Genomic DNA, 12,670 nt, shown 5'->3' with positions numbered 1-12,670 from the left:
GTGTCTGGTTGTCTGCATTACTGAACTTATATTAATAAGCTGGAAAGGAGTGAGCTGCTAGTGGAAATCAACATGTAACATCAGTATTACTTGTATTTTTGTACAGTCAAGTGTACAAAAGTTCCAGTTCACTATCCCCACCAAATGAAATGAGCTCACCCTTGTCCAGCAGTGTCAGACTTTTAAGTTGACCTTTAAAAATTTTCTATAAATCCATTTCCCACAGAGCAGTAACACTAAGGTGTGTTTTCTGATAGTTGATTTTTTTCCCCCCACTCCTGCTTGTTTTTTAGGAGCAGCTGTCTCAGGTCCTTGATGCCATGTTTGAGAGGAAGGTGAAACCTCAGGAACATGTGATTGACCAAGGGGATGATGGAGATAACTTCTATGTCGTTGAGCGGTAAGCAGCTGTGCCTGTGAAATGTAGAGGATGTTTTCTTTTCAGTTTCTTAGAAATGGCAAGGAATGTTTACTACAGGACAGTTTATGAAGGAAAATAATTTGTTCAGTTGAGGTTTTGTGCCTGTCAGCATAAGCACAGCTTAAAACCAGCCATATTACATGTTGTCTCTAGACCAGGTTAAATTTTTTTTTGAAGGAAGGAGGGGGAAAAGCAGCAAAGTAGCTCTGTGGTAAGGGGAAGGGGTAGGACATTATTTTCAGGAAGGAGAATATAGGAAATAAAAATCCATGGTAGTGGCCACCTTGGAAAAACCTGGACTTTATTCAATTAGTTTTGATGACTGACTTCAGAGAGAGTTGGGGGTGCTCTTCCTCTGTTGGTTGTGATTTGTATTTGCAGAGTTTAAGGTGCCATTTTGGAATTTCTTCCATCAAGCAAATTCACATCATAATTTTGGGATCACATATACGTGTAACAGGCATATAATACATACCTGTGTGCGTGGGCATTTTAAGTACCTTTTACCCTTTTGGAAAAAAATCTGGCTAATGTTACTTTGAGTAACCATATCCAAAGACTAATTAAGAACATGGATTTATTTCCTTCTGCAAAACTGTAATGTTAAACAGAATATTACTGAGTGATTTATAAATGTCTGTTAGAACATGTTCTTAGCAAACTGCTTTTTTGGTGCACTGTTATCTTTTTATCACTGAAATAATGGCACCATTAATATTGTATGAAATGCTTTCAGAGCAGTTCTTCGAGACAGGTTGCCTTTTGAATTGCAAAAGAATTTCTAGGTTAGAAATTGTTTGTTTGAAATGCTTTTTGTTCATTTTAAGGACATTCCCTTTCTGGTTAGTGAAATTACAAAACATAGGGCTGCATTAAACATATTCCAGCCATTCCCTGTCCTCTGCTATCCCACCCCATTACCTAAACCAGTGCCCCATTTCTGCACTCTGTTGTCTTCCTCATCTGCTCTCCCTCCATCCAGTCCCATGTCTTTGGCTAGGCAGGCTGAGTTCCTTCTCTTGCTACATTGAGCAGAGAGATGAGGCTGTTACAGATAAGAGCAAGGTCCTGCAGATCAGAGCTTGTGGGAGCAGAGCCACCAGCCCTGCAGAGATGAGATCTGTGCACAGCAGTGGTTCCTGATTTTGAGGAACCTTAAACTCGGTTTGGGAGCCTCTCAGAAATGTGAGATACTATCAGCTATCTTGATTTGTTTCTGTGCAAGGCTCTTATCCTGTTGGTTATTAAAAGCTCTCTGCTATGAGTTTTAACCTAAAATGAAGAAGTGAAATGGAACCTTAACTTAGGCACTCAGGTAAATGCTTTTATGATCTCTGTTCTACTGATGCAGTGATACTCCACAACAGGTTTTTTGTGTCAATACATAGTTGTATTGGAAGTTTTCAGGCTTTTAGGTTTTTGTTCTTTTTTGTTCCCAAGTTAAGAGTATGTGACAGAAAGGTCATACAGTGAAGGAGATTAAATTGGTGCTGTCCAGTGACACCATGGCAGCCTTTGCTGTGAGCAGGAACTTGGCTGCAACTCTTTTGCTGGCTATTTGGTTATTAGGAATAACTTCTGCAGCTAGGAATTTTCAGTCCTTTCTCCCTTTCCAGTCTTCCTACATCTCCCCCACACTTAATTTTTCATGCAAAAGAATAGCAGAGTCCTGGTCCTTATGGAAAACCGCAGTGTTTCCACTGTGTGCAAGTGCAAGTTTGGAGAACTCCAGCTCTTCCATGATTAGGCATGTCTTGTTACTCCCAAGTAATTAATGCCTGAATATTCCTGAGAATTAGTTTCTTTCTGTCTAAATGAGCAGTGACTTTGTGTTCTGGCACAGGCCTTTATTTCCTAAATCCTTCTGCTTGCAGTACTTCCTCACCAGGTGTCTGAGTGTCTTTCACCATGCACAGAGGGGCAGCAGGCAGGGGAGGCACATCCTGAGGGAGCAGCGGAGTTCAGTGCCCTGTGCAAGGAGGGAAGAGCTCAGAGGGATTTATTTATTGCATGGCTGAACATGGGACACTCATTGCTGCTGAGGAGGCACCTGCAGGGCAGGGTCTGTGCTGATAGAGCAGTCATCACTCAGGAGGGGCAGTCTCTGCTGCCTCTTGGTACACACTGAGCCACAATCTTGCTGAGCTGCCCTCTTCTGCTTTTTTGCTTTCTTTTTCTGCCTGAGGGTTTTATATTTTTTCATGTCAGTACTTTTCGCTTGAGTCCTTGGGCTCGTAACGATTACCTTCTCAACAATTACACTTGGGCCTGTTTTTATTCTTCTTATCTTGCAGGGCTTTAGTTCATGGACACTCTCACAGCTCAGCAACAGTTTTCTCAGTAAAGCTGAGCCAAGGTCACCCAGTGTTACATCACCAGATTAGTCCTTGGGCCAAAGACAGCAGAATGCTTGACTGAAGGTTGTTACATGGCTACAGTTATTTGGAAATAAATGGCACTAGTAAGTTACTTTCAGGCTGAAGGATGGAAGAAGTTGTTGCTGCTTTTGCTTAAGGTGTTTACATCTGGCTCTTCCAGATAAAAAAAACCCCAATTCTGAAGATTGTTGCCTCTGGTGCCTCTCAGAGTCATTAAATTGATATCAGACATTACAAGAATTAGTGACACTTTCCATCAATAGTAATCCTTTTCTGGTTTACTTTTAGTATGCTGCTGGTTTCTTACTCTCTTAGGTGTAAGCAAGCAGCAGAGTATAAGGTGTCTGGTAGGGTTGTTGTGCAGTCTCATGTGCCTTCCTTCCTCACCTAGTACCATTTCTGGTCATTCATTTTCTTTTTTACTTATGTTCCTAGTGATTTTATGGGATATATAATACCATTTTTGGTATTTTATAATACCAGTTACCATTTTCTGTTCAGAGATCTTGCCTAGATATCAGTGGGTTTAGAGCATCTTGGAGTATGATATACCCTGAAGCTGGAGTTGAGGCAAACCCATAGTAGCAGGTGAGCAGTTGGATTGAGTGTGTCCCAAAGGTCCTGCAGCATTGCTGGCACTGAGAAAATGGGTAGAGATGAATCTGAGTCTCTCTAGAGGCCTCACTGGGTAACACATGTGCTGTGAAATGTCACTGTTAAAGATGGTGAAAATGCTTCTCACCTTGGCCAGAACAGCAGCATCAAAATATTGTGCAGAGGAAACCAAGTAGATCCTGCCCATGTCTATCAGGAGTGAAATGCTTTAGCAAGAGACAATTATTGTGAAAATAGTATAGATAGAAATGCTTTAGCAAGAGACAATTATTGTGAAAATAGTGTAGATAGAAGCAGCCGAGAATCAGGCAGTTGGAAAGCTCAAAAAGTTCCATCTCACACAGCAATAAAAGGACTGTTTGTATAACAGCAAAAAGCTGTTCTCAAGATTTGCACTGGGATGTTGTCTAATAAAAAGTGTTTGTTCTGTTGTTTTCCAGAGGGTTGTATGACATTGTTGTAGCAAAAGACAACCAGTCTCGTTGTGTGGGCCGCTACGATAACCACGGCAGTTTTGGGGAGCTGGCACTGATGTACAACACTCCCAGAGCTGCCACCATTGTTGCCACAACAGAAGGAGCCCTTTGGGGACTGGTAAGGAAATGAAGTTGCTCTCATATCATAATATTTTAAGCAGTACCTCAGCGTGTCCAGAGCTCCTCTTGATATGGCTCCTCTGCTCATAGGTATTTTATCAGGACCTGCTATCTCATCTCCTGGCTTGACAGATCCATTGTGCAAATCTTTTTGGCTGACTTTCTGGAACAACTTGTCTATAAAAACTATATCACTAGTTCTATCTGTCCCTTTATAGTTTTGCTTTTACTGTAATTGGGGCTTTTGTTAGTGGGGAAGAAAAACCTGGTTTTGTTTTCATCCTGCAGAGGACAGTGGAGCCATTAAAGCACCATATCTAAATTATGTTCCTTATTTTCAACTCACCTTCTTACCATTTTGTCTCTTAAGGGAATGGGAATGTGTTAAATATCTTCTTGAGGATGTTTGTAATTTAAAGAGGCCAGAAAACTGCCCAAAGCTTTGTTTTCCTTCACAATAAACTCTGGTTCTGTTACCTTGGAAGAGGTTCTCAGGTCAGCATGACCTATGAGATTCGAGCTAAATGATGGTATTGCTTTGTCTCTAGCCCAGCAGTGCTGAATGTGAAGCTGCAGCCATTAGTTTCCTTTTTTACTTCTTTTCTCTGCACTGTTTGGATGGGGTTATTTTCCCAGTGCTCTCTTACTCATCTCTGAGGGTTGGCATAATGAGTGGATTGTGCCATCAGCAGAGCTTTGAAGCCACAAGTGCTGTGAGCCCCGGGCTCCTCGCTGGGGGCTGGCTGCTGTTGTGACCCTGATTGTGGGGCTGATGAGCTGCTGCTGCCCGTGGCTGTTCCTGCCATCCCGGCCTTGCTGGGGGGATCTGACTTCCCTTCTATTTGTGACCTGAAAGAAAAGAGTTTGGTAAATCAACCAGGGAGCAATGTCAGAATCTCATTTCTGAAGGAAGACAGAACAAAGCAGCTAGCTACAAACTGAACTCATTCATAAAAGGAAGAAAATGAGAAGATTATTCTTTGTTCCAGTTTGCCTTTGAAAAGAACTGCAGAAATTGGGTTAATTTTGGATTTAGTTTTTCTGTGATTATATTCAATTAATTAGCAAGGTGTAGATGAACAGGGACCTCTTGCTAATCATCTGTTCGGTAACATTTTATTAACTAAGGCTGCATTTTTATCTCAAACTTCAGTTATTTCTTCCAGTTACTCTGTTTGTTGCCATGTTTTATTGTACTGTTTTGTCCTTAATATAATTTAAACATATTTTTATTAGTATGCAGAAGTCATTGCTTAAGCTCTTTGGTTATCTGCCTTTTGGGAAGTGTGGATTATTCCTGCTGCATTGCAGGCTTAGGCCGACAGAAACAGGGAAGGCTCAGGCACAAAGCATTTACCACAGCGGGTCCCTTCTAGAGGGAAATGTCCTCAGCCTTTGCTGCTGAATGTGTCTGGGGGAGCCTCACGGTCACACTCGCTGCCTTCACTGCTGCCTTCACAGCCTGGCTTTTTCTTGCTCAAACACTGCTGCTTTTCCTCCCTCACTGATGCTCTCAAGCAGGTGAATTCCGATTTTTTAATGCTTTTACAATCCCCCCACAGTTTCTGTGTATTTCTGCTTCTCCAAATACAAACATTTGAAGACACTTTCACCACTGAAGATTTCCTTAAAAACAGAAAAATCCCTTATGCTTTATCATCTGTTTTTCTACTTTGGATAACAATAATACCATCCTGCTTTTCATCTTCCTCATCCTTCAACTTTCATGTTCCACTGATATCACCTCTATTAGTCCTCATTATACTTATAGTATAGTATAATGTACTTATATAAATATATAATATATATAAGTATATAATTATATTATATACTTATAATATATAGCATACTTATATCACCTCTATTAGTCCTTATTATTCAAATACCTAAATAATTATTTGCAGCCTGCATCCCTTAAAGATGTCCACTTACTTGAAAATACCTCTTCACCTCAAAATGCTGCTGCTTAGGTACAAAACCAGCTGATGGTTTTGGGAACCGGAGGAATGGCTCTCAGGAGGTTTCTGGTGTTTTAGGGGGAGTATTTTTTTATTGTTTGTTTTTTGGTTTTTTTGTGGTGTTTTGTTTTGTTTGGGTTTTTTTGTTTTCTTGGGTTTTTTTTTGTGTTTTTGTTTGGTTTTTTGATTTTTGGGTTTTTTTGGTACCATTTTCCTGACCAAATTTCTGCTCCTGTCCTCTGACTTCTTTTGTTTTTTTACACTTACGGTCCCAGCTGCACACGGCGAACTGCAGCTGTGGCTCTGTTGGCGGATCCCGGTGGGGCAGACGCTGAGAGGAGCCCGGTGCCCTGCGGTGCCCGGTGTCCGTGCCCGGTCCCGGTTCCCTGCGGTGCCCGGTCCCGGTGCCCTGCGGTCCCGGTGCCCTGCGGTCCCGGTGCCCTGCGGTCCCGGTGCCCTGCGGTGCCGGTGCCCTGCGGTGCCCGGTGTCCGTGCCCGTGCTGGTTCCGTGCGGTGCCGGTGCCGCTCGGGCCGCGCTCCCGGTGCCGCTCCCGCTCCGCTCGGTGTTGGCGGAGCCGCCGGCCCCGCAGCGCCGCCCTGTGGCCGCGGGGCGCAGCGCCGCCGGGGCCGGGGGGATTTTGCCCCCTTGGCGTTTGATCCTCTGTTCCTGACCTGAGAGCAGGATAAATCTTCAACGCTGGAAATCTGTGACTCAAGCAGAGAAGAATCCCATCAGAGTTAGTTCTGCAGTTGCCCTAACAAGTGCTGGAAATGCCAATTTTCACTGGCTTCAGCAGGAAGAGCGAAACTTCTTCATTTGATGCAGAAGCATGATATATATATATTAGCAAACAGGCAAACAAAACCCCAAAACTCAACCCAGAAAAACTGTATAAGACAGAATAAAAATTGAATCCCTGAGTAGTTGTCTGAGAAGGAACAAGTCTTACAGCTCCCAATTTTTTAATTTGTTATTGCCAGAAGTACTCTTAACAGGAGCTGTTGCAGTCATAGTGGATGTGGTATCACTTCAGCAGCTGCTTTCCCAGCCCTGGCATTTGCTGTAAAATACTGGATCCATGTTTGTCAGTTCTTCAAACAGGGAGCATTTCAGTGAAGAGGAATAATGAATTTCTCTGTGCTATTTCTTGCAGGATCGAGTGACGTTCAGGAGAATTATACTGAAAAACAACGCAAAGAAGAGGAAGACTTATGAATTATTTATTGAGTCTGTGCCCCTTCTTAAATCCTTGGAGGTAAAACCTCTTAGAGACATCTGCATCAAGTTCTTGCATTAGCAGCAGCTCCAGTCAGTGCTCCTGCTATCTATATCAAAAATCTGTTGTTTTTGCTTAGAACAAAATATTGCTTTGGTATCACATACATTACACAAATTAATTTGCGTTGCTGAAATAGTTTTAGGGTTTTTTCCCCGGATCCTTTATTCACAATAGCGATTTGCTGATTTTTATCTCAGTCGGATTTTTAAAAAGTTCTTTACACAAAAAAACCCACATCAAAAATAGGTATTTCAGGGAACAGGTATCAAGATGCAGTATGGTAGTCAGGGCTGTGGTTTCTTGTGAGGGTGTGATAGTGAAGTAAGGATACAGTCAGTGGACACCTGACCTTTTATCAGCCAGGAATGGTTTTAAATTTGATACAAAGGTGTGAGCTGTAAAGTCTTGCTTTAAGCTTAACTTAATATTCAGGAGTTAAACTGCTAAAGGGAAGCACTGTGACTTGAGAATGCAGTCACACTGCCCTGTTGGGGTGTGTGGTGCGTGAATTTAGGAACAATATGGAAATTATCACTTCCATTGATTCACCCTGTGTTGTCAGAGGGCTTTTGGAACTCACCAACCTGCTTTTACATTAGTCTGTTTCTGCCTTAAACCATAATTTAACTTTCCTTATAACAAAATGCTTTCCAGCATTAATCTTTAGTATTTGAGCTCTTAATCCCCTTGGGAGAAGTTTACAAAATTGTAAATATCATTAGGTGTGAACAGCAGCCTCTACTGTGTGTTATTTTGGACATACATTGTAGCTGTGGAAGGGATAAATTACAACACCTTTTCTCTCAGTGCCTGCCTTAAACTGGTTCCATCAATGTGACTTTTTTTGAGCACAGAAATGACTCAAATATTTAAAGATACAGCAAAATAACTCATTAGCACTAGATGGCTTTTTGCATGACACATTGCAGTTGAATCATGCATGGACCAGAATCTGATTTCTCAAAGATAGGCAAGATGAAGGTGCACTTGGGGAATGAATGGATTGATTGCAACTGAATCATCTGCTGAATTTTAACTGTTAGACTTTTCTTCCTTTCTTGGTATGATTTTTTGTGCTGCTCTGAAGCAGTGAAATTGTTTTGTGGGGTTCTAAATGGGTGGTGGGAAACACTGGAGAGAACTTTTTTCTCCCTTCCTGTTTGTGAAGACTCAGACATGTGTCCTGGCATGGCAGGTGCTGCTCCTGCCCTTGCTCCCAGTGCAAATCCCTGGTCATGTCACCTTCCTCTTCACTCTAGGAATGAGTTCTTGGACACAATTCTTCCCACACATGTGTTTAAGTATATAGTGGTTAAAATATTTTTGAAATGTTTTGCTGGTATTTCTCATTAGAGTTTGTTCTTAGGAAGTTTATAACATTTTTCAGAGTGTTTTTTTCAAATTTCATCTGAATCTTAAATAAAGATTTTTTTTCCCCCTTCCCCTTTGCTCTACACCAGCCAAATCAGATATTTTTTGAGTGCTCAGACAAGCCCAGGGATGGGACACTGGACAATTTTATTTTCCTGTTGATTATGGTCATTTTAACACCTGTGTTGCAGTACTATGATAATGTCATTTTGGGGCTATATTTATAAATTGTGTGTTTGTGTGTCTAGTGAATATCTGTTCATTTCAGGAGGGGTCATAGAGATTCAGAAGAGTTCATAGAGATAAGCTATAACTGATTATTGTTTTTAATTTTCCTCTTTGTTGCAGGCATCAGAGCGAATGAAGATAGTGGATGTTATAGGAGAGAAGGTGTACCAAGATGGGGAACGTATCATTTCTCAGGTACTTGAAATCTCAAGTTCTCTTTATCATTCTCCTTTCTGTGCTTCTGTTTTTTCTGTTTGGAATTGACTTGCAGAGTTGTATTACTTGGACCAACTTGGCATTTATTCTTTTAATATTTATTTCTGATTTATTTGACCACTTCTTGAATGTTTGGGGAATAGACAGTATGTATTTTGCTGCAAATTTATTCTATTACTTTAGCTTCTTGGTATTTCTTCTCTCATCTATGTTTTTTAAAGTAGTCTTTGCAAGGATTCAAGATGAGTGTGCCTTCAGGAGCTGAAATTAAATGTCCATGCAGTTTACCATGAAATACCCCATGTAGAGTTTTCCTAGGCCCCTGTGACCAGATTAAACAGGGACTCACTAGCTCTAAGAAACTGTCAGAGTTAATTGAAACCATTGTTTTTTCTTGTGCTTTCCTGAGCTATTTCAGTGGTCTGGTTTCAGTTGAGTCCTTCAGTGACTGAGGAATGTTTTGTCTGCTGCAGTAGATCAAGGCCAGGGTGGTAGAACATGAAGCTGGATGAACTCAAGCTGTAGCTGTTTGATTTTTTTTTTTTGGCTGTGACAGAAACAACTTTTTGAGCACTGTTACAGACACTAGAATTATGCATCAGATTTAGCTGTAGGTTACTGTGTTGTAAAAGTGTTCCAGTTCAAGTAGAAATTAATGCAAGAAAGGCTTACCTGAAACTGCATGGTTTTGGTTACAATGTTGTTCTTGTTGTATAGACAGAATATGATTCCTTGATAGTGTCTTGAATAATTGATCTTAATTGTCTTGAATGTCACATAACTGAATATAGGAAGCATGTTTGGTGATAACTGTCAAATTACTTCACTCCAAAAATACCCTCAGTTTTTAAAGTTGAAACTCCTTTTGCTTAAGACCCTGAGAAAACTGAACTCTCAGCAAAATCAGAGCTTATAAATCAGTATCAAAACTGGGAATTCATACCATCAGTGATCCAATTACACAGTTGGTTTTATTCTTTTTTAATAACTGAATTAAGGGCAAGGATGTAATTATCCTTATAAGGAGGATTAATAGTTTGGATAGGTCTGGGTGATGGTAGTACAGTGCTAGAGATGATGAAATTCTGTGCTTGGAAAAGATATGATAACTCTTAAATTAAAGCAGTTGCATCAATACCAGGAACCTCTTTTCCCTTGTGAGTAATTTAAAATTTTAATTACCTTTCTGGAATGTGACCCTTCAGTTAAGGGCAGTAAGCTTTAAAGCACTTGAAAATTGTTAGTAGTGTTATGAGGGTGTCTCCCACTCACTTTGTTTCCATTCTTTTTAAAAATAAAATACTCTTTCAGCAGTTACTCTTTCAGAAGTTTGCATAGAGCATTATTTCATGCTGTGATGGCTGGCAGTGGTGAATGAAAAGTTTGCACTGGATGGCTTATGACCATCCCCAGGAAGCTTAGCTAAAGGCCCAGTTTCTTCTGTTTAAATCCATGTTTAAATCTTGCATTATCTTCTCCCACCCTTATTTCACACTCAAGTTACAACCATTTCTCTCCATCCTTCCCCTCACATTTATCTCCTTGACCACTTGACTTAATGTCAGATTTCTCTCTCTCCTCACTTTGTTTCAGGATTTTCTGGTGAGCTGCTCCCATTCCCTTATCCATTCCTTTTCCAGCCTTTGTCTCCCTGAAGCCTTTAGTCCCTTGGATTTTGGTTTGTAGCGAAGGCACATTGCAGATCTCCCCTCTGACTTCCAGCCCTATGCCAGGCCCACAGGGGCAAAGATAGAGAGGAAATGTCCTTCCTGTCACAGTTTAAATTAAAATTACAAAATGCTGGTGGAGCTCTCCAGAGCAGATGTAAACTGGGATCACTTGAAGATTTTAAACATGATGAGGTTGAGAGAGATGTGAAAAATGTTCTAGAACATCTCACAAAATGACAGAATAGTTGAGGTTGGAAGGGACCCCTGGAAGTCATCCTGTCCAACCCCTCTGCTCAAGCAGGGCCACAGAGAGTTTAATGGCACCTTCTTCCTACTGAAAGAAATAGTCACTGTTAAATAAAATCCCTGTTTTATTAAAATTTGCTTCTGAAAATTCTAGGTTCTGCTTAGTTTCACTAGCTGTTGCCTATTTCAATCAGGATCAGAAGATTTTCATTTAAGTGATTTTGCTATATATCATCAATCTCCTTTGTGTTTTCCTTTCCTCCTGCCCCCTTACTGAATGATGTGCACTAATACTTCCTTCCTTGTGGGCTCCTCTGCTGCATTACCCAACCAGTCACCTTTTAATGTTAAGAATCTGAGTGTTTGTCAATTCTAGCAGATTTCTGCAGAAGGCCTAGTTCAAATTGAATGCATGAATACCATCTATACATACTTTCACAGTCAAGTAAAAAAGAATTTATTTTAGCTTTTCTTCTTCACAGGGTGACAAAGCAGACTGTTTTTACATTGTAGAATCTGGAGAAGTAAAAATCTTGATAAAAAGCAAGGTGAGTTCAAATTGAGTGATTAGGCTTTGTATTGATCAATCCCTGATTTGACTGATTAATACAAGAGATGTGAAAAAGCCCACCCTGAGTTATTTTAATATATTATTTTATGATGTTGATCATCATTATTAGTGTGATGTAGGTTGTAAAATCCCATACCTGCTCTGAAGCAGTCAGAAGTCATTTTACTGAAGTGCCAAGGTCTTTTGTTTCTGTCTGCTGCTCTGCAAACTAACCTGATGTGTGAGAGACTGAGAGAGCCTGCAGCTCAACCCATCCCATCCCTTTCCACACTGATACACTTTCCCTGGCTTTAAGGCTGGAGATAAAACTTTTCTTCCATGATTGTAGAAGATTGCACATTACAAAGTGTGGGGTCTGTTATCTTTAGTGACATACCAGATGTTGGCATTTGCCTGGGTCTCTGTGCAGTCTGAAGCAGCCAGGGGAGCAGCATGTGGTGCATGATAAAGCAAAGTCTGTGTTAGGCTGCACAGCAGCAGTTCCCAAAGCTGTAGCAGTAGATACCTGCCTGTCTCAAAACTTGTGGGCTGGCACACATTTTTCTTACCCAACTTCCAGCTGAACCTGGTGTTGAGTTGTTCTACCATGACTTGTGAGTTGCTGGTTTGAAGGCCTGAAACTAAGGAGCTTTCACAGGTGTAAAGTGTCTGGGATTATTAACTGTGGGTTTGTACAAGGACAGAGCTGTGTGCAAATAATGCAACTGCACTGTTTGACAGACCATGACGAGTAAAGAAGCCAATCAAGAGGTGGAGATTGCCCGGTGTCACAGAGGGCAGTACTTTGGAGAGCTTGCACTTGTTACCAACAAACCCAGAGCAGCCTCTGCCTATGCTGTTGGGGAGGTCAAATGTTTAGGTAAGCAGGTGGTCTGTGTTTCTAGTCATCCTTTTCTGTTCTTTGCTTGTCTCATGGACCATGCTTGAGTGAGCAGCCATCCAAAACCCAGAAACCTTTTGGTAACTGGCAGTCAGGTTCCAGAGGCTGGGAGCATGGGCTGGAGGGGAGCTCCAGGTGGAAGCTGGAGAAGCACTGCTGCTTCCTCATGGCTGATTTTCTGTTTTCTCTGTGTGTGGCCTGTACTGGTTTGTCACACAGTCTTCAGGTCATCTTTTAATA

At 41.2% G+C, this 12,670-nt stretch overlaps 1 protein-coding gene across 1 annotated transcript in view; it reads left to right on the top strand.

Annotated features, from left to right (window-relative positions):
• PRKAR2A (protein kinase cAMP-dependent type II regulatory subunit alpha) overlaps positions 1-12,670 on the top strand; it is a 58,031-nt gene that overhangs the window by 43,016 nt on the left and 2,345 nt on the right. Inside the window, exons 5-10 of the mRNA XM_054281071.1 lie at positions 294-400; positions 3,855-4,008; positions 7,123-7,224; positions 8,968-9,042; positions 11,462-11,527; positions 12,271-12,409. Coding sequence (XP_054137046.1) covers positions 294-400; positions 3,855-4,008; positions 7,123-7,224; positions 8,968-9,042; positions 11,462-11,527; positions 12,271-12,409 — 643 coding nt within the window. The remainder of the gene's footprint in view (positions 1-293; positions 401-3,854; positions 4,009-7,122; positions 7,225-8,967; positions 9,043-11,461; positions 11,528-12,270; positions 12,410-12,670) is intronic.

This window comes from Melozone crissalis, unplaced genomic scaffold, assembly GCF_028551555.1.
Source record: "Melozone crissalis strain CALT ecotype California unplaced genomic scaffold, PUWL_Pcris_2 ptg000029l_1, whole genome shotgun sequence".
Classification (NCBI taxonomy): domain Eukaryota; kingdom Metazoa; phylum Chordata; class Aves; order Passeriformes; family Passerellidae; genus Melozone; species Melozone crissalis.
This window is presented reverse-complemented; position numbering and strand designations above follow the sequence as displayed.